General features: G+C 42.8%; 1 protein-coding gene across 2 annotated transcripts in view; it reads right to left on the reverse strand.

The window, feature by feature from the left end:
- Positions 1–4435: 4435 nt before the first annotated feature.
- The window catches only part of KCNJ6 (potassium inwardly rectifying channel subfamily J member 6), a 50997-nt gene continuing 33399 nt past the window's right edge, over positions 4436–22033 (reverse strand). For both annotated transcript variants that reach the window (XM_072852098.1, XM_072852093.1), the window contains one exon: positions 4436–4761. In XM_072852098.1, coding sequence (XP_072708199.1) covers positions 4436–4761 — 326 coding nt within the window. The remainder of the gene's footprint in view (positions 4762–22033) is intronic.

The raw sequence follows: 22033 nt of genomic DNA on the forward strand, positions 1-22033 counted from the left end.
GATGGAGGCTGTTATGGACCCAGGGAATGAGGAGTTTTCCATTCTTCCATTAAAAACACAAGGATTTAAAGTTTCTTTGGGCTAGCGGGAGAAATGAAGAGCCAGTCAGCCCTTGGCATAGGGACTGGGGCTCTGCTGTTGCTGTTATGGCAGGGTTAGTTTCTTGGGAGAAGTGGGATGTGTCTTTGAACCTCCTGGGCTGAAGAGAGCACTGAATCCAGGTCTTCCCTCTCCTAAGTAGCCCAATACCATGCAGCTGAGCAAAATGGGAACTTCTGCCCTGTGGCTGAAAAGAGAAGAGGGATTTCTTCCCTGGTTTTGAAAGGCCTGAGTTTCCCCTTTAACTACAGCAGAGGAACATGGGCAACCCCAGATCTGGGCACCTCTGTGCACCAGGGTTAAATCCAGAGCCTGTCTTGAAGTCAACTTCAAACCATCCATCAAGCATTTTCCTCTTGCATTTGCCAGCACCTTGTCCCACCTGGTTCGGTAGCTGCCTGCTGGGGACCCTTCTCTGGCACGCCACCTCCTTCCTCCTGTGCAAGGGATGCACAGAGCTCTGACCCAGGGCTGTGCAATCCTCTCTACCTGCACGCTGGCAGCAAGGCCCTTTGTAGAAGCAGACGTTCAACTTTGATCACAGAAGTTAAATTTGTTGGGATGGCTCACATCAATGCCAATGACTGTGGTTCTGTAGGGCAAAGATCTAGATCACAACAGCTATATACTGCTAAGAGAATGTTTGCTTTTTTTGATGCCTATTTTGAATAATTTCTGAAATTTATTTTAATGCTTGTGAGATGGTATTTATTGCTAAATAACAAGCCAGAGCTTCAAGTATTTGCTGAAGGTCAAATTATCACCTGGTATAAATTTGTTGCTCCATTAAAAGCAGTATGTCTGTGTCTATTACCAACACCTGAAAGATCTGGTTTGGAAACTTGGGTGGGGGAGAAACAATGTGTGTTATTAAAAAAAAAAACAAACAGAAAAAAAAAAGAAAGAAAAAAAAAAGAGAGGGAGCCAGAGAGGTGTGCAACACTGCATGAAGTCTGTACAAAGCACCTCTGTGGCATTTCTGTTCATTGGAAGAAGGAATTGGGAGCTGCAATAGATTACTGAGAGCTCATATTTATCTCTGTAAATTCTTTTGCTCCTGGAAATCACAAGGTCCTCTAAGAAAAAGACATCAAAATGTATTAGTGAAGTATATAGAGATGTAATGGGTCTTGATTAATTATGTAGTCAATTATATTAAAATGTTGCATTATTCATGCTCCTTAAATGTGATTTGTGAAAAATATTCCCATAGGGCACTGATATTTCATGGTATATTGTTTAGGATTAGGAGATGAAGTTCCCAGGTTAAGTCATCCACTGTTAATGAAAACACCACTCAGTATATACGGCTTGAAAATCCATTGTTAATTAACAGCATTCAATTCTTAATTGTCTTTTTACCAGTTCAGTTGAAATAATTGACACAAAATACATTGTTAAACTGCTTAATCAATCATTGTAGAAAAATAGAGGTGTTTGATAGGGACATTCTAGTACAAAGTTTACGTGAAGCTTCCCTGTTGAAAGCTTTAGAGGCTTCTATTATTTTTTTAAGCTTATGTTACAAAAATGAGATTTCATAAACTTTACAGTCCGTACTACATTAATACCAAAGACAATAAAATACAGGGGGAGAGAGAAAAAGAGACGAACACACACACACCTTAAGCTTTAAGTGCCCTATTCACAAAAATATAGCTTACACATGCGCATGCCCCAGTGGCGGAAAGTCTATTTTTTTGTGCTAAAGGACACAAAAAAGGTTTACTTAGGGCCCTGAGCTGCTGTTCTAATTAACGCAAACTTTTGTTAAACCGCAGCAATGAATTATAGAGTGGCCCAGTAAATTACAAGAGCAAAAAGCAGGTTTATCCTCAGAGGAATGGTTTGCTTTCAGCTCGTGCACCTTTCTCTAGGACTGACACACACGGGTGGCTCGTCGCTACCGACGCCAGGCTCCCCTCGGCTCCTCTGCTATAAGGCTTCTGTCTTCCAGCGGAGCTGTGGAGCCACCCTTCCTTAAAAACGCTCAGTACCTCTCATGGGTAGCCTTATGGGTGGGTTGCGATGGATGAACGGGAGCACTCAGCAGCTGCTGATACTGGGGCAGAAGAATGAGCTTTGAAAGGTCTGTAGCAAAACGAGTGTTATTTCACAAAAGTTAAGTGTAAGTAACCTTTACCGAGTTGACAGAATCAGCCATCCCGGGTGGAGGGAACAAAAAAATCCATATTCTGCACTGTTCCTTACATCATGCTGCTTTGTGAAAGTCTCCTAGGGAAAACATTCAGAGGGGAAACAAAAACTCTTTCCATCCAGCCTGATCTGCCAGTCCCTGGTGTGCAACCCTTTCCCCACCCTACTCTGCCCACCTCAGCATGAGGCACAGCTAGAGGGCCTGCAGAAACCCCACTGATTAGCCACACACTGTGAAAATTAGCAAGGGGCAGTTGTTTCAGCAAAGAAATCAAAAATAGGTGTAAAGTTAATGTGAAAGCTATATCACAGTGCAAAATTTCCACCTGCCCACTAAGTTTCTCCTGAGGTTATTTTTTTTCTCTTCTATTTTAATGTAAATGTGTCTGTATAAAAATGCTTCAGATTCTCTTCAGTGTATTCTTCCTTTCCGGAGTAGGCAGGTATAAAAGACAAAATTAAGGCTGCAGCTTCTTCTCCTTCGCTGACAGAAATGCTGTTCTTGATGGGCCTGAGCGAAAGCCCACCGAACGCAATGCAATCTCTTTTCAGCAGGTAGTATTTTATGCACGCTGGGCCTGACTGAGCAGTCCTTAGCACTGGGCAATCCTGCACCGTGTGAGCAGCCCCTTATGTAGCACGTCCGTGCAACTGTGACCGTACACATCAGCTCCCCTACTCGTGAGTGTCGCCGTGTAAGCTATGCAAATTATCACAGCCCTGTTAATTTTGAAGTTGTCAGGTCGGAATGGACAGGATTTACACTGATTTACGACAGCCAAGGAGCTAACCTAAGGTGAAGAAAGTCATTAGGGAACTGCTCTTCTGAACATGGGTGGCAGGAACCATGTGTTTAGCTGAGAAACCCTGTTGAAACATATACCCAGGGATGTCGCACCAGCTGTGACTTTGCAGGACCGGCCAAGCACCGGCGCTGTCAACAAATGAATTTCATTGATTATGGCTTCAGATGAAATTCAGCTGTTTCTTTCCCAGCTGAGTAGCTAAAATCTACCCACTAAGGTGCAACATTTGGTTTTCAATGGCTTGTGCTGTTTGTGGAGCAAACTACGCCGCCGAAATCCCATGGTTTGGGTGGGGAGAAGGGAGAAGTTTCCCTAGATATTGCACATAAAGGATAGTATCTCCACGTGAAACATGCTCGCTCTGTTAAGAGTATACAGGAAATTCTGGTTTGCCATGAGTTTGCCACAGCCTAAATTTTAGGTTGAACTGCCAAAAAAAGAACAAGGAACGGCTTGCCTTATTTGTAAACATTTTCACAGTATATCAGTAATTATGTTACAATTTCTTTACCCTGCCCTCTCCCAGACTTATGGCTTTTTAGAGTTGGTAAAACGATCTGTTTGGCAAACAGTGAGGTACTCTAAATAGCTGCCAGTCTGGTACACTGAAGAAAATGTCATGCACTAGAAGAGCCATAGATATAGGGGAAAAAATCAATATTACAATCCAAATATTAGAAGAGAAATGCCTACTCGATGGGTAGTTGGTTTTTGCATCCCAATATTTCTAGAACTCTGTTTCTAAACCTACACTAATTACACATCTATGTACATTATTTAGAAGTTCTTTAATACAGTACTTTTGTACATGCGGTGTTTATTACTAAATGGAAAGAGAAAGTAATTACATAAGGCATATGTACAGTATCGTGTTGGATTGCAGATCCCTCTGCTCACCTTCGTCTTAAAGCTGCAAGGCCCATTTCATAGAGGCTTGTCACTCAGTATGTGAAACTGTTCTGAAATACATAAAAACTGGAGACAAGGCCCATTACTTTGATGAGCATTAATTAGTCTTCCTTTTAAATCCCTTGTATATATTCCCATTGCTTTTGGTTTTTTTTGTTCTTGATGTGAATAAACCGGGAGGTCTGAACTCAGAGAGGTGCCGAGGAAGCCAGCAGTCGTTACCAGGGTGGGGATCGAGATTCCACCATCGATAATGGGTATTGCAGCTTTAACCCATGCCTTTGCTTAGTCTGTGAATCTCTTGAGTTTAAATTGGGCAGGTAGATATTTTGCATCTTAAGTATGTATTTTCCCGGAATTAAGAATAACAAGGAAGGAAAAAAAAAGGCGTGTTGGAGAAAGAAAAGGGGAGCAAAGAGGGAGAAGATAAAAGAGGTGGTGTGGCCCTTATGCCTCCAGTGGTTCTACACTTTGGACTCATTCTCCAAGTTGGCCACTTCACCATTTCTTTCGTTTTGGTCTTCTTGATTCTTTTCTTCCTCTTCAGTTTCCAGCTCAGCATGCTGGTCCAGCTTGCTGGAAACAGACCACGTCAGGGGCAGTTCTGCTCGGCTGGCCATCTCTGCCAGCTCTTTGGCACTGTAAACTGGTGTGTTGGTCTCATACGTTTCATGAAAACTGTTGTAGTCAACTTCATAAAATCCGTCCTCCAGAGTGAGGACAGGGGTGAAACGGTAACCCCACAGAATCTCACTTGTAATGTATGAACTTCGAGCTTGGCAGGTCATTCCTGTAACAGAGAAGGAAGAAGTGCTGTAGTAAGGACCCACTGCTTTCCCAAATCCTTAATTATTTATTCATATAGGCAGAGAAGTGTTTGTAAAAGGACATATGCCAGAAAAGAAATAGGTTTGACATCTTATGAGGTTAAGCTTAGAAAGCAGTTTTACAATGTGTAACTTATTTGATGCCCTTCCCTTCTGTGCGTGTATATAATAACAAGTGATGAGTCTGTGAACAAAGATTAACATTTCTTTATTAAATGCAGTTCTTCTTCCTGTATTTCATCAACGAGTAACTCACCCGCTGACGAGTCTCAAATGGCTTATTGAGAGTGTATGTGACTTGCATCGTGCCATCCTTTGGTTCCCTGGCGTGTAATGAACCCACGCTGCCACGTCCAGCAGTTGCCCAGGGTAACTGAGGAACTTACGCAAAGGCTTTTCTCTGCTGGAGCAAACCCCTGAGCCTGTGATCCATGGTTCCCCTAAAGGCTGGAGCCACCTTTTAGTTACGCTGCTTTGAGGTTTGGGCTGGTGACCAATGCACAAACATCAGCAAAACTCCTGAAGGACATTGTGATAATGTGTGGTGTTGAATTCAGACAACTGGGACTAATTTCTGTTACCTTCCCTTCACAGCTCTGCTGAACCTCACTCTGGGAGCTGCTATAGGGCAAAAACATCTGTGAGGTACTATATTTTGTTAAGAAGCATGGAGGGAGGCGGCTGTTCCAAGCTCAAAGTGCAGTCCAGAGTGTCCTCTGGGTGAAGAAACACCTGGCCATGGCAGGGACCCGTGACTTGGAGAACCTGCCCCATCAACTCAGGAAAACGCTACAATAAAATATTAATGCTCAGTAGTGGAAGAGGAAACCCAGCTGACCAGGAAAAGGGTCAGGAGAAGTGAATTTAAGAGGCAAAACCATGCTGCCAACAAAATGGGAGTACACAGAGAGAACGTGATGGTTTTCCTTTAATTATTTGCACATTATTAACTATGTACTACTAAGCAAACGTCAGCTAAACGGTGTATGTCAAATACTTAGTAAATAATGATACATAACCCCTGGACAAGCCTGCCACACATCAGTTATTGTAGAATCAGGTATTTAGAAGGTAATCGTAAGCAATTAAAATTGTTTAATTTGGGGGGCACAAATGGCAGTCTGTAGAAATGCACATCACTTCTCTGTGCTGCTGGCATCATAGAAAGTCACATGGAGAGTCTCAGGAAGAGCAAGCATTGGTAGTTTAACGTCTCCAATCTTTTTCAGGGCTGTGCAAACTGCTCTAGATAATTCTGCCCTCATTCTCTCGAGCCTCCTCTCCAAGCTCAGATAACTTGCTTCCGATGGGTGAAAATTGCTGTTTCTTGGTACTCTCTCTTTTTCACTGATAACATTACGTTTAGAAAGACATTTACCAGCTGTTACCACACTGTGGTACTTCAGCGCTTCTCCATCATTTCCCTCCGCTTACTGCAGCACCTCAGACCCTGCAGAGGGGTGACTGTCAGGGAAAGCTTTAGCATGAAAACTGCTGCACTGAAAACTGAAAACAGCCAGGCAGAAACGGGACCGTACTTCTGCTGTGCTCACTGATCTTAATTTCTCTTTCCTTTTGCCTGACAGAAATACTCAAGCCTTTGTTTTTCTTGGTTTTGCAGGACAAGACATGTTTGCATTTCAATTCTCAAGTAATGCACAAATGGAAATATAAAGATCTTACCATTTTTCTGTTCATTTCACAGGAAGGGCTGAAGGACATGAAACTATGTGACAAAATCATCTCTTGCGAGATTTTCTGTGCGGTTTTTAGTCTAAAGGAGATCTTCTTTCCCACAAAATGACAGAGGCAGAGGAACTTGGCAGCTCACAGAGCACTGTACATATGAAAAACGCACTAGCTGTGCAGCAGCTTCCCCAAAGGGTCATTTGGGTTTTGCAACGCTCTTCTGGGCAGACCCAGAAGTGTGGGTGCAGTATTTGATAGGATCTCCCTGTCCCGGGAGGGAGGCATCAGCAGGCTGGGGGCAGAGAGGGCCGGCAGCAACCCATGCTGTCGTGGTGTCTTCCCTGCTGCCTCAGGCACCCCTCCGGGCTGGTCTCCTACCAGCTCCTTTGCTGCTCCTTGGTGGCACGCCGAGCCCAGTGACCCCTGGATGGGTTTCCCCGAAGGAGTGTGCCGTTCCTAAGACTCATGTGTTTCTAATCCCTTTCTCTGCTGCTGAAATTTAGCTTCAAAGTGAGTGGGAAATTTGGAGTTTTTATTATGAGGGCAATGAGATTAAATAAAAAAAACCTGAAGTCCCATTGAAGCAGTATCACCTTCCTGTGCTCAGACCAAGTACTTGGCGATCCTGCTGCTTTGATCGGAAAAACTCATTTGACTGGTGGGAAAGAGGGGGGCAATTTTCTGCAGAAGTCAAGAAGATTAATTGAATTGTGTTAAGAGTTACAGCTCATTAAAAACGAACAGTCATCTGAAATTTTGACCCGTCTCAGTTTTTAATTTAGTCTCCCATTCAACAATGATTTAATACCTGTTTCTTTTCCACAGCTAGGCAAAATACTTTCAGACCTAGAATGAAAGAGTTAGGATTTTTCAAGCAAGTAAGCTGAAATCAAGAAAAAGACTTTATCAAGTGAAGGGACGTGTGTATGAGAGAGACCTTATTATGCTCTCTAAAGGTTTGAGAAAGCTAATACAGGAAAAATTTGTAAGTGGATCATAATGATTCCAGATTGAAATGTACCACAGTTGTGGAGACCCTTGAAGTGATTGCCTGTGCGCCTGCGTGGCTCTGGAAGCAGAACAGAGAGATTTCTGCAGTTCTGCACGGTGCAGCTTTACCAGCTTCTGCCTGTGCTGTCTCAGAGGTCCTTCAACTCCACAGTCAGCAGAGCTTCTGGACTGCCTTTTCTGCATTTAAGCCCTTATAATATATTATGGTCTAATTTACACATGTTTCATTATACTCCATGGTTTTAATTGTCCTGTAAAAGGAAATGTGACTTTTATTATTTGCTGGAAGTTCTAAACATGCTCTTGGTTGACAGGGGAGGCTGCATCTTGACTGAGGGTGTTTTAGGCTTCAGGTTTCCAAGTACTGCATGATTTATTCAGTAATTGTGTGGTTTATAGGTAGCCAGAGATCTGTTGCACAATAGTTTTAAAAATGATTGTGGTTTGACATTTTGACTAGTGTCTCATTTTAATTGGATCCCTTCAGGGTAGATGAGAGCTGGGGAGCCTTTGGAGCTACTTAGCTCAGCATTAATTGGACTTTTTCAAAATAAGCCGGGAAATTAAGAGACCCAAATAATTCATTCTAAATTAATTAAAACTATAACTGGAAGGAACGGTCTATTTGAGAAGGAGCGTGGGAGCCCAATGAAAACCTCGAGGCTGGACTCTCAGGCCCTGCTGTGACGGGCATCGAGTGACGCCGGGGCAGCGGGTGGTGACGGAGGAGCGTTCCCGCTGGGCTGGGCAGCCGCTTGCCCCTGCACGTCCCGGCATGGCAGCTCCGCGGCTCCCCGCACCATCTGTCCCTGCTGCCTGGCACAGGGAGACAGCAGTGGCAGGATTAGGTTGCCCTGCAGTGGGCTTGCGCTGGCACCTGTTCACCTCGCCACAGACTGTATTTTAAATACGCTGTGAGCTGAGGAGACCTCTGATGGTTGCCCTTAACTGCTGTCTCACTCCTTTAAACTCGAAGCATTTTTGATGAGCGGTAATGAGCCTTTGTATATATTGCAGCTTTCTGTTAGGTCTTAACGACAGCATTTCGGTCTGTTTGTTTTATGTTTGCGCACGCTAGGGAATCACAACTGAGTGTTGTGCAAATACTTGATGGCTGGGCAAGTTACCTAAGAAGTAAAATTAATTGCCATCTTACTTCATTGTGGGTTTTTTAATTATGTTTAATGTTCAGTTAGAGCTTTGTGGCCTGTAACCAGCGTCATAAGAGTTGCCACTTCTCTGTGAAAGACACATCACGGTGGATGCTGTTCCTATCACTCCCCCGTCCCCGTTCTTGGGTCAGAACTATGCAGGCAGAGTTGCAAGGTGAATTTTGGTCCTTGTTATATTGGAGGAGGCAAACTAAATTATGTGGATTAGGTGAAGGAGACTTTTTTTTTTCTGAGGCAGCCAACCTAACATGGCAACATTTTTATTGTTTTGCTTTCAAAGGGGAACAAAAAAGGTCCTGCTGACAGTGCTGGGATTAGCTCCATGTATCTGAAATCAGCAATTAGATACTACTTTGGATAGTTCCGTTACCACACAACCAGTGTAAGTAAAACATTAATTTATCTTCTAAATGCTTATTATTCCTGTTCAACAGGCAAGGAGCTGAACTGCACAGAAATTTGAGCAACGTGCAGAGTGAAGAGTGGCTTGTGAGCAGGAGCCAGCCTGCTAAGACACCTTGTGCCTGCATGGAATTCGACACACAGCTGGGCTCCTGCTGCAGGGTACCTGTGCTGGGGTGGGGATGCTGGGTATCTGCTCATGGGTTAGGCTGTAGAGGACTCGGTCACATCCGTGACATTATGTCCTGCTTGCTTCAACAAGAAGTTGGGACCTGGCTCCTGGTATGAGTGGGCTGTTGCTCTCCACAGCACAGGCTGAGGTGGCTCCCTCCGCCTGACTGGGAGCGTGGATACTATTTCAGTGCACCCCATCAGCAATTTTTCTTGCAGCTAGAATGAAAGGTTTTATCAAGCTTAATATTTGCACCATGCAGTCTATGAAAATGACAGAATAATTCCCTTAAGCTGTCGCTGATACGTGGGTAAGGTTACAACCCCACCTTTGACTGATTAGAATTAATAACAAAGTTGATGTCACCTCCAGATTCATTACTCTTGAAAAGTCGCCCTATGCAGTTATTTTGAGGTTACGGTTTGTTCATGCTGTCTACTGCTATTTAGGCTTATGCTTTGCACTGTCTTACAGTGCTACAAGGGTTTGGTGTGGTGACCCAGAGTGACTTGATGCATTTCCTCACAGCGCACTTAATTTAAGATTTCATGGTAGCTTACACAATAATATGTTGTGTCGTGCACTCTCACCATATATTATGTCACTTTGTGATGGGAGCCATCAAAAATGAAAATGCTATAAAAATGTTAGGGGGAAAAAGGGTACTTCAGAATCATGGAATCAAATACATGTTTGGGCCAAAATACAGTGATTTTCAGCTCTAGGTCAGCCTACTGCAGATTACACATAGTGACAGCCTCATTCAGCTTTTGTTTTACTTGGGGGTGGTCTTTATTACAACAGGACTTTTTATTTTCAAATTCCACTCCCATGATAAAAAAAGGACTCGAAATGAAGAGGGAAAGAATTACAGCCCATTACTGACTGCATCTTTTTGGTTGACAGCCACGATGTCAAGCCGATTTCGAGGTTCGGTGATTTTCTGCCGGGACTTAGCAGAATGAGGCAGACTTTCTGCTGCACAAAATTGAATGGGCTATCCCATGAGAATGACCCATTTTCAGTCATTGCATGGGAAGTTTGCTTCACAGTTCAGCCTGGAGTAAGACCTCAGCAGCAGAGGACTCAAGTGTGCACAGAAAACTGTGGCGTCCCCATGTCTGGGGTGAGTGGAGTTTCACTCATGTACAGGAGGAGTACAGAATTTGGTCTGGGGTCTTCAGCTGGGAGCTGAGACTTCCATGTGCGTGTGCAATGCCCCTATTAAATTACTTTCTCCCTGTCTTTATTCATAATTTCCTTTGCTGAGGTATCATTGTAGAGGTTTTGATCTACTTCATCAAAAGCTCATTTGTATGATAAGGACTTTTTAAAAACAAACCCAAACATGTAGGAAATTCACTACTCCTTAAGATTAATTCCTACAGCCTCTGTGTCAGTGCTCACGATGAAACTAGTTTACTGTAGGAATTATGAAGAAGGGGAGGTGCTGACTTGTAGCATTAGAGCTGACTTTTGCACCTTGCCTGGGGCAAGGGTGAGAAGATGGGATAATTTTACTTAAACACTGTGATAACAGCACTAATATTGAGGTAATTATATGAACGTGTGCCTAGTGTCTGAAACTCCAATATGGTGCTCAAAAAAGCTACACTGACTTTCTAAGTTTGTATTTGAGCATTGGTCCTGTGTTCATCAAGTATCACCAAGCAGTGTCCTACAAGGCAGAGAGATGGTCTCTGCCTGGATGACACTTTTGTCTCAAATATATTTGGTGCAAGATTTGTCAGTCTGCTATTTTTAGATGTTAAGGAGAATGCGAAAGCAATGTGTGCTATTAAAAACAAGCAAAAGGCTAGGAGTCAAGAACTCCTGATTGATACCTTGGTTCTCCTGCAGATGTTGTGTGGGCTTTGGCAAATTACCTAGCTTTGCCGGGTCTGTTTTACTGGTGTGCCACAAGGGACATGCTGAGATTTAAAGGCAGTAGATGTGCTCGCAGTATATTCTCTTCCTCATCTAGACTTTCACTTCAAATTTGTACTAAACAATTCTCCCTGGTGTGAAAATGATTGCCTCAAAAAGGAACAGAGATTTAGAACAAAATTTCCATAGTGCCACCAAGTTATTGTCAGAAATATTCTACATCAGTTAATTTGTTCTCTTTAATCAAGCTAAAAAATAAGAAAAAAAGAAAAAAGTCGTTGTACCCTGAATTCACCACTTTTTGTAAAGCCTGAAGCATCAGTTGTCATTGCTGGAAAACGTTGCAAATACCATGCTGTGGTAAGACATTTTCCCCCTCCTTTTTGTATTTGTGCACATCTGACAAGAAATCAGTGTTTTTTTCAGTTTTGAGTAAAAAAGTTAAATATATACAACCTCTAATTCAGAGCCAGCAATGTGAAATTCCAAGGGATTCTGATAACTTGATTCAGAACACACCTGGAAATTGGATGCTTATCCCATCCTGAGCAATGTCTAAAGCTCTTGAAAGGAGTGAAAACGGGAAGGGTGCTGGTGAGCATTTCAATGTATCTGTGTCTCAGCATGCCTGGGAATCTGTGCACAGCATCCTCGTGGTGTTGGTTATGAACGGTGTGCGAGTCTTCTCCATGTCCCAGCTACATCGCAGCATGGCCACTCCTGGCTCTGGTGCAGCGACCGGAGAGAGGAGTGTGTGTGTGAGTGGGAGAGGAAGGGACGGGGGACAGATGTTTTTTCCTGCAAGAATGTGAGAAATTAACTTTCATTGGCTTTTTTTGTTTGTTTTCTTTTTCCTTTTTTAATGTTAAAACTGGTGCTTTTTTTTCTGTAAATGGTTGGAGTAATTTGGTATTTCTATTTTCATATTTCTTATTCAATCAGACCAAGAAGCTGATCGCTATATTTGCAATTTTATGGCTTTGATCTAACGCCATCTGTGAATTCTGATCAGAGGTCTTTGTGGTAGCTGCTGTCTTTGTCTCACAGCTGACGACGGGACCAGGGACAGGCTCCACATCAGAAAATGCAAGTTGCCATGGAGTGGGCTGGAGCAGCTGGCCTGACCACCACCAACAGTAATAAAATCACATCCCCCGTGGGAGAAGACATATATTATTAGGTCACATTTGCACATGGGGTGAATATGCATAGGAAATCGAGCTGCTGAGAAGCCATAATTTCAAGTCAGTGGGACTTTCTGACACTCCAAAATCTATTTCTTTCTAAACAAGATGAAAAAAAAAACCAAGTATAAAAAAATGGAATTGATACAAAGTTAAATTCTAAACAAAGTTTAACTTGGATCAGTCAAAGCATTCTGTTTTCATTCTGAATTCTTCAAATGTGATATAGTGTATAATGCAGCATCTAAATTAGAAAAAGGTGGCCATGTTTTAGTCTTTTTCAAAATATTAAAAAAATGCACATTTTTTCCCCCAGTAGGAGATTTCAATGCCAGTGAAATGATATTTTCCAATGGAAAAATGCTGAGTTAGAAATGTTTGATTTACTTGGTTAATATTTCTCCTATCAAGAATTAAATATAATTCATTGAGTATTTTGTGTCTAATTTCTTGCTTTCTAACTGCATGTAGCTTAGTCTGAGAAATGGTATACGCATAAGGCAGAAAAGCTTGTGTGATTCAATCTCAAATATGCTGCCACTTTTAGCTAACAGTACCATATCCATTGTCAATAAACAGCTTCTCAAAGAGACAGTACAATTGCTATTCAGCCAATATTTAACCTTCATTTAGCCTTATATTCAGGCCATGCCCAGCAAATCAAGCTGCCTGATGTGTATGAATTTTAATCATTTTTTCAGCTGTGCTTTTTAAAATGGATGATGATTGCATTTTTCTGTCGACTAAATCTGTGGAAATTTAATATATCAAACAACGCAGTGTCTGACCAGAGAGAGAAGCTTGTTCCAGAATTGGCACTCGGAGTCCTTGGAAACGGGAGACTCAATTTGGTGGAGCTGGAACATGAAGTACCAGGATTTTGTACCCTACTCTGTGTTTGACTGTTGGGATACATTTATAAATGTGGTGGTTTCTCAGACATCGAATCAGCACCAGGCAAGTGCTTTATTTCCCCTAGCAGATACCTGCACAGGGGGATATAGGGGAATTTTGTTTTAGAGAAGCTGCAGTACATGGTTGTATCTTCGGTGGCTCTGCTTTCAAAATGCAAAGTGCTGAGTAAACAGAAGACCTGTCCTGCCCTTTTAAAAACACATTGCTATTAATCCGTGGGCTTCCTCCTGAATTCTGGCCTGCAGATGGGATGCTCTCCTCCGGTGCGGTGCACGGGCAGCCTGCTCCGCAATTCCCTGACAAACAGCTGGGAGCAGGCAGCAAAGGCACCAGGCTCCAGCTGAGCCGCCTGCTGCTGCCTCGCCGGAGAAGGGTCTTGGCAGGATTTTTTGCTAAGCAGTGCAACCTGACCCATCAGGGCTGAGGTATGGCACGGAGCAGAGAGGATCCTAGGTGGCAGGGGGTGTGGGGAAGACCCCTGGCAGTGCATTAAGGCTAGCAGTCCCGTTTATGGTTTTGGATGTCTCCAGCTGTCTTGCTGGGATGCTTCCATAAAAGAGAGGATGACCAGACAGCAAGAATCACAGCCTTTGCATGAGTTCCTGTTGGCTCCCTATTTCTTTTCCACAGTCATAAGCAACGTCTTTAATTCTTATACCAGAGAACCTCAGGAAGTACATAGTTCAAGCAAATATTCTGGTTTCGTTACCTTGGCATTTGAAAGCATTTTGGGCTCTGTCTGTTTTATGGTCTCTCTCCAGTCACTAGATTCACTGCTGCTAGGGAAAAACATCTCATAAAAGCACCAGGAGAGGAGAGGATGGGGGACACCCAGCTGCACACCAGTATGCAGCGATGCTGTGCCTCAGCGGGCTTCCTGCAGCATGATCTCGGGCTGAGAGAAGCTAAAGGGCAGGAAACCCAGAAGCTCTGAGTCCCCTTCCCTTTCCCTCACCTTTTATGAAGGGGGGGAGGGCCACAGGAAGATCTAGTTTTGGATAAAAGAAAGGTGAAGAAGGAGCTGCCTGAGCTCCTTGCATTACTCATCTTGGGGAAGAAAGCAGTAGAACAGCTCCTGTTCTTCTCTGTTCTGCATAAACCCAAAGGCTAAATGATATCAGCACCTCAGAAGCAGGTTCCTCTCTCTCCACTCCTTGCTGGGGAAGCAGAAGATGGGAAAGGGACAGATAGAAATGGCAGATAGGAAATGAAGAAAAGAAAAATGCATCCTCTAACACTTCTAAGCTTCACAGTTTGATAAAACCCTATGTCTTTTTGAAAACTCCAGCTTTGATGGGCAGTTTGGATGGGAACTGCTTCTTCTCCAAAATGTTCAGGCTAACATTGCAAGAAGCAATCGCTCAGATGCACCTGCAGCAAGCCTCCCTTGCAATGCCCAGGGAAGCCATTAGTAGAGCTGGATGCTGTGCAGGTTGCCTGCTTAACTGCTGAGAATATAGACCCTAAATGCATTTGGCCTTGGAAAGGGGTAGAAGCATTGTTTATGTGAGAGCTCTTCCAAGATGGCATCCTTTAAGACATATACACAGCCAGCCAACCTTTTGTGGAAAAAGTATAGCTGATGATTGCTATATTGGCTCTATGCTACATAACGCACAACATATGCAACCCTCTTGAGAAATATGTATGTAGCACACAGTAGTAACTGGGACTGAGACTAGAACAAGACGTGGCTGGGCATTGCTGAAATCCCACATTAGCGTTAATGCCAAGGGATGGCTGGGAGAAAAACCCCTTTAGCTGGTGTGATGCTTGCTGTGAAAGAAGCATTTTCTGTAACAGCTTGTACCTGCTGCACACTTGTGCTGTCATGACTGTGAGATAAACGCTTAATTAAAATAGATGTGTGATCTATTTCACCCCTTGCTGTGCAGACTTCTTAAACATGTAATTTGAGTCTGCATGTTTGGATGGCTTTTGTTTCTCTTCTTAAAATGCTACTTACAAAGAGAACAGAACATCCAAGGTTTGCTCTAGCCTGAACTTTACTAACTGAGAGCTTTTTATAAAAATGTCACATTTTACTGGGGAAATGTTTGTGAACCCAGGATTAAAGACAAAACAGTGTGAACATGCAGCTTGGCATGCTGTAAAATTCAGGAAATAAGGAAGATCACTACACTTTTTGACAACAAAACCTGTGAATCACCCACAAAGTATTCTGGTGGTTGTTTCTAGGTTTGTGGCTAATGGCATTGCTGAAGCCTGGTTTAGCTGTTGTGAAATTGGAGGAGGAGATGAAAGAGAGTTCAGGATAAAGCACTTGTTTCTGCCAGGCAGATGCTGGTGAGAAGTGATGTTTGGATATGCAACATAAATAAAGAGAAATTATGTTCCATCCAAAATCACTTGGATTTTTGGTAAGCAACAAAACATTTCAGTGGGGTTGCCTGGGAAGTTTCATAACAGTGCATCCTTTTAGGTGTGCTGGAAAACAAGCTAAACTTGGGTAGGTGGTACTTGCTTTTAGAGGAGACAACTTGAAGAAATCAGTTTTTCTAAAGATATCTTAGTTTCAGAGATGATATTTTTGATTTATAGTTCACCCAAAAGAGTACCAAGAGGACTGGTGTAGAGGTGCTCCATGGTTTTCAGAGGAAAGCTCTAAATCCTGACGGCATTGCTGAAACCGTCATAGCTACCATTTGAGAAGGCCAGCTACTATCACATGTCAGCCTACCAAAAGCAGCTGGGCATGGGGACATGTGACAGTTGGATCGGTCCAGCTCTGTAGCACTGGCTAATAACAGCACAGCTGCTTTCTGGGTCTTTAACCAAGCAAACAAGCAAGCAGCCCTTTTTCTGGGCATTTTGGACACAGCTCAGCTCCTTGAAGGTGTTGCCCTTTGGTGATGGTGGTTGGACCTGTGCTTAATTCAGCTGGCAGCTCCTCCTCTCTTCTCTCTGGTGGGGCTTAATCATGGACCTGCCTCTAGCTCCATTCCTGTTCCTATGACCTGTTGGCAGTATGGCCCTTGGGAAATGGAGAAATTTTGCTCAGATGTTTTGAAGCATGTCCCTGGTTTTACAAGTCTTCAGTGCAAGAGCTGAAGGGGCCTATTGCTGTGGTCCTGTCTGAAGGACCCCCACAGTGTACATGGCCCAGAGCTGACACCTGCTCTGGGAGGAGGAGGAGGAATATCTGGACTAATTTTGCTAGTATTTCAAATGAGGAGTTTGGATAGAAGACCTTATACCCTTTCATTTGCCTAATGGGAGAGAGTTTAAGCAACCAAATATTTGTTCATGCTATTATTTAGTGTGATTGGTCAACTCCGTTATAAAAATCTTTTTAAGGGAAACTGTTAAACACCCTAAGCTTAAAAATTCATCTGTCATAACAATAATCTTTAATTAAAACTTAAATTAGGTTTATTGATTCAGCTATTGTTATCTTTATCATAACAAAAGAATCAGCCAATCCCAGACTTCATGCAGCTCTGATTTTTGATGAACTTTTGCAGGCCTTCTAGCAGTTATGCAAAGAAAATCATCTGTGCTGTTAAAATCCTCCCACTGAATAGCAAGTGGGTTTTGAGTTTTTTTCTTTTTTTTTTTTCAGTTCATAGGATGAAACTTATTAAGTTGATGCTTTCAGGTTAATAATATTGGCTATCTGTCAACTTTAGCAGCATGTTTTTGAAATGCAGGACTGAGCAAAAACTGGCTGCCTCAGGGAATGAGATGCAAAATCTTTCACTTCTGAAACGCTATTTAATATTCAAGTTATGTCAAAATTTGTATCCATATTTTAGCTGCTTGGCATCCTGTCTGATAATAGGTGCTATTAATATACCTGCTAGTATGTCAACGACCATTTTAGAAAAATTAATATTTCACTTGGTTTTAATTGACTTTGGTTTTATTCGAGGTGGTGAGGAAGAAGCTGATTCTAATCTTTAATTACTGCCTAGCATTTAGCAATGGGTCCAATAAAGGAGAACAGCAGCAGTACAGTTGGGATTTTAGGAAAGCTTCAGTACTGCTCTCCTGATATTTCTATTCTGGGAAAAAATAGGAACAACACATTTCAGGCTCTAGGCTTTTCAATCTAGCACTTTCCTCAATGCCTGAATTCATTTAAAAGGAAAAAAATGAAGCAGAAAACCAGCAAAAAGTTATTTTGCTCTATTCCTTCTTCATGTGTTGTAAATATTTAAACTGTTTCTGGGAGGAGCACAGACAAATCAATCCATAAGAATACGTGTCTGATTTTGCCTCAAATATTTCCAACTAGTGATGGAGCAGAGAAATCCTGAGTTTTGTTGACACGTGCACCTCATTTATGGAAGCAACAAAGAGTTGTTAGGACTTTTTAGCACCCCAAAATTCTCCTTAATTTAACAATATTTATCTCAGCTGGTGAGAAAAATTAGGTTTTTTAGTAAGGAAGAAATAATATGAGCTTGAGAAGAGGTGGCTAGGAATGTCATAAGCTGTCTGAGGAAGCAAGGAAAAGAGGGTGCTCACACTCAAAATTGCGCAGTTCCCAGAGGAGAGGTACCTAAGACAGTGCAGAGGAGTCCTGAAACAAAATGTCTGGGCTTTTGAAGCAAGAAGCACTGTGTTTAAAGGCCTGAACAATGTTGTCTGCTTTTCCTCAGGAATTTGCGTTCAACACTGAGGATGGGCTTGGTGTTCAAGCAAAGATGCTAAGCTTTTTCTCCTGGAACAATGATCACAAAGCACTTGTTTGGCAAAGGAATATTTGTCTCGGGGTGTTGTGGTGCTGGGTGAAAGCTGGGTGGGTACACAGGGCATGAGCGGTTCCAGTCCTGCGTGGCCGTGGGCACTCAAGTGCTTCCACCTTTACCACTGTGGGTTGTTTCATTCCTCTGTATCAGTCATGAGGTGGCACTCTTTTACCAGAAGAGATAGCTTACAAAGATTTTGAAGTGTGCATATATCTAAACTAAGAAAAAAGAAGCAATGCCAGGAAAATATTGTTGAGAGATTATTGCAAAAGTTACGTTCGAAATGTCTGGGTAGGCAGGCAGATGAGACACCAAGATGCTGTGTGTTTGTGGCAGGAACGTAGTATTTGAAGGAGATACCTCGCTGAACGCTCTTTGAGCTAGAGTTTAGAAGCTTACTTGATTTTCTTCTGACTCCCTTACAGATTTGAGGCATTTCTGTACACCAGCTGCAGACTATATCCTTCTTCATGACAAGCACAATTACACAGTCTCTTTCTTGCAGCTTTTATTACTGCTGCCAGACCACTGCTAATTTGGAGCACTTTGTTGATATATGCTTTGTACAATGAGCACTTGGCTAAAACTGGACATCCTTCACTCTGATGATATCCTGCCTCTCAGAGAATAAACTAGACCGAGGTCCCAGTTTCAGAGGTAAAGGGGGGAAAAAAATAAACCCAGGCATTGCTGGCCAAAGAGATCTGTCTCTAACTTTGCATACGAGTGTTTAACATGAGGTTTTAAAAAACGTATGCCATAGCAAATGGCAAGCACAGCGCCAGATTCTAGTCTCAGTCAGCAGCAGTTCAAACGAGGACCATCTTCTGTCAGGATATAGCTATTCCAGACTGCAGACCTGACTCAGATCTCCACAGTTTTACACCTCCATGGGATCCTTGCTAAGTCCCAAGCAATCTAGCAGATGTCTGCTTGTGAGGCACCATCCCCTGGCTCCTGCTGTGTTCCTAAGGCATGCTTAAGCTCCAGGATGGGAAAGAGAAATAAAACTTGGCATGGTCTCTTTGAAAGTTTGCTGACCCCTTCTCTCCTTCATGCTTGCAGTGAACCAGGCTTGGGTAGTAGGGGAGCTCAGGGATGGCTTTAAAGCTAGCCGTGCTTCCTTCAAACAGGGTAAATCACAATGCCTGGGAGGAAAAATGCAAGAGTTTGGAGACAAGGCAGGCTGACGAAGGGGATGGGAGTTTGGGAGGAATTCAAGAGGGCATCAGAAGAGTGCCAGACCCAACCAGCTCTGTGCCATGAAGTGAGCTCTTCTCTTTCCTCCCACCATGACAAAAGTTTTCCCTGGCTGCCAAATGAAATACAGTGCCACTGCCTTCACTTCGTATTTACTCCAGGCAGAGACTTTTTTAACCAGAGAGATAAAAGAAGCAAAAACTCTGCACAAGGCACTTTATTATCTAACTAAACCTGGGAGGTGCTCCTGGGACAGGTGATAGATCGATAGGGCCACCTCGGCTTCTTCCCCTTGCTTCTCCTCTCAGCCCGCCTGAGGATCTGGGCCCTGATGTGAGTAAGTGTTCACCACCCCTCTGAAGCTGAACTCCTGCCTGGCTAACCTGAGATCAGCGCGGGCAGAGCTGTCTTGAAGAATGAAGACTCTTTTATTTTTAATCACATGTTTCCAAAGAGAAAAGGGAGAAAAAACTGCCTTCACTTACTCCCAGCATGGATATGAGTACAGGAAAAGAACTGAAAAATGTATCTGCACCCCAAAAAGCCAAAACCCTGACATTACACATTGCTTTAAGAGGCAACTACAGAACTGGCACATGCTGGGTCCTATGTGCATAGAGCATTAGCTGCTACTCATTCGGCACAACCCAGATTATTTGCTTCTTGTGTTTCCTATCAACTTTTAAATTACATTTTATTCTGATTTTTCTGGAAATGGAGGTCAATGCAAATACAACAATACAAGTGCAGAATGTATTATGTCAATAAGTTTGCATCAGAATCCAGAAGCCCAGCAGGGAACAAATTACTGAAGCTCAGAAAGGATAGTACTAGTAATGTTTGGCTCTTATTTCCTGTTACCTTTTTTCTGAAAGTCTCAAAGGAAGGGAAATATTATTATTTTTGTTTTACCAATGGGGAAATTGAGGCCGAGAATGATGACTTGCCCTGAGGCCTTATAGGTGTGTAGCAAAGAAATGCTGCTGTGGTGAGAAAACATACATTTTGATAGTCATTTAGGGGCATGCTGGCTGTCTGCTGTCCTTTGATGTGAGCCGGGAGGATTTTTTGGCCTAAAGCACTGATGCAGTTTTCATGGAGAGCTAATGTTTTGGAACAGCATTTTTTCAGGTCCTGTTATTTCAACACAAGGCAAGCTTCTGCTCATTACCAGCATCTCAGCAGAGCTCAAAACCTTTCCTAAGACCATTTCTCTCCTTTGCTTTAAGCAGAGCAGGGTATGGATGACAAAACTGGAGAGCTTGTTTTGGGAACAGAAGGCAGATGAGATGGATCACGTCATGGAACGTGAACATGTTTTCCTGCAGTCACAATTGTGCTTCCTCAGCCTTTTCCTGTTGTCTGCACAGTGGAGCTCTCCCCTTCTTTTAATCGCAAATGAAAAATATCCGCTATCAGAATAACAGAGATTTTGCCTGTGGGTGCTGTGATAACATGAGGCTGTGGCATATGCACACGCGCATGCACGCACACACACACACAGAGATATGTAGAGCTGTGCAGAGATACCGAGGTCAGTGATTTTGCGGTTCTCCTATACCCAAAACAGCAAATCCTTGATGTGTGAGCCTTGGAAATCCTCAGTCTCTTCAAATGCTTAATGAGATAGGTTGATTATCATCAAATGAAAATTACTTCTGTCGTATGGGGGGGGGAGAAGAGAATTTAACCGGCAGCAGTGAGAAAACAATTAACAGACTTCAGAGAGGCAATGGGATAGTTAAGATGTTGTTACAAGAACATAACTAGGAAATGATGGAGAGATCAGGCTATTATAAGCATATGGTGAAACTGAACAACAAATCACCGCAAAATACTGTGGTATGATGGGATTAAATCAGCCAACACAATGAGTGAAGCTCTGTTGCAGAGCGGTGCAGAAATGTTTGGGTTTTACATTGTTGGGAAAGTTTAATGGCATTCCTTCCCTCTCCCCACACACACAAACATTTGTAGTGCGGAAAGCTTCGCTTGATTTCTAATTTGGGAAAATGCTGTATGAAAACTCATAGTTATTTTTCTGCACAGTTTACCAGGGTAGTATGACACATTTTGTCTGCAAGAAAGCTCTGTAATAAATGATAGCTCTTTCAGCCTGTTGGCAGTATACTGTCCAGCTATCAGTCTTGTAAATGTTTCCATAACTATTGAAAAGTTGAAATAATTTGAAACTGTGGCTTAACACATTATTAATCACAGAGCAAAGGGTTTGCTCTGATTTCACCAGGCATACTAATGTAAAAAACCCCTATGTTCTTCTCAGATGCCAGCACAGGTATAAAAGCATAGTTAATCATAAGCTGCTCCCATGATTGAATACAGGCTTCAAGGCTGGTATTTCAAGAAGCATTCCTCAGAGTTTGGTCAAGTATGAAGGCTTTCATTTAACAAATCCCTTTGTGAACTTGGCCAGGTTGTTTGTGTGTCGATGTGTGTGTGTGTCTGTGAGTGAAGGAGAAGATGATTAATATCTCATTCACTTTCCCGACTGATAATGATAAAGAGAAATATGATACGGTCCCCTCGTGAACTGACTGCTCTAGCTGTGATGTGTGCCTTATGGGCCAACCAGTCATCCCATTTCTACAGGCTTTCAACCAGCCAGCTGATGGGTCCAAAGCCGACAAGGTGATGGCCCAATCCAAGATTCACAAAAGTCAAAAATATCTTCTTGCTGCATTTCTTGGCTTTTGGAAGGGAGCAATTTAAGTCTGGATGAGAGTGGGTTGCAAAAGTCTCTATAGGAATGGGGTTGCTCTTCAGGATCCCTTACCTCTGGGGAATTTCTCCAGTTTTTCGTGTGACTGCTGTATCACCTGAACATTTCTGAATCCAGGTGTGGTAATACATATGGAGTGACAACAAAA

The sequence above is a fragment of the Ciconia boyciana genome, chromosome 1, assembly GCF_034638445.1.
Source record: "Ciconia boyciana chromosome 1, ASM3463844v1, whole genome shotgun sequence".
NCBI classification, from domain to species: Eukaryota; Metazoa; Chordata; class Aves; order Ciconiiformes; family Ciconiidae; genus Ciconia; species Ciconia boyciana.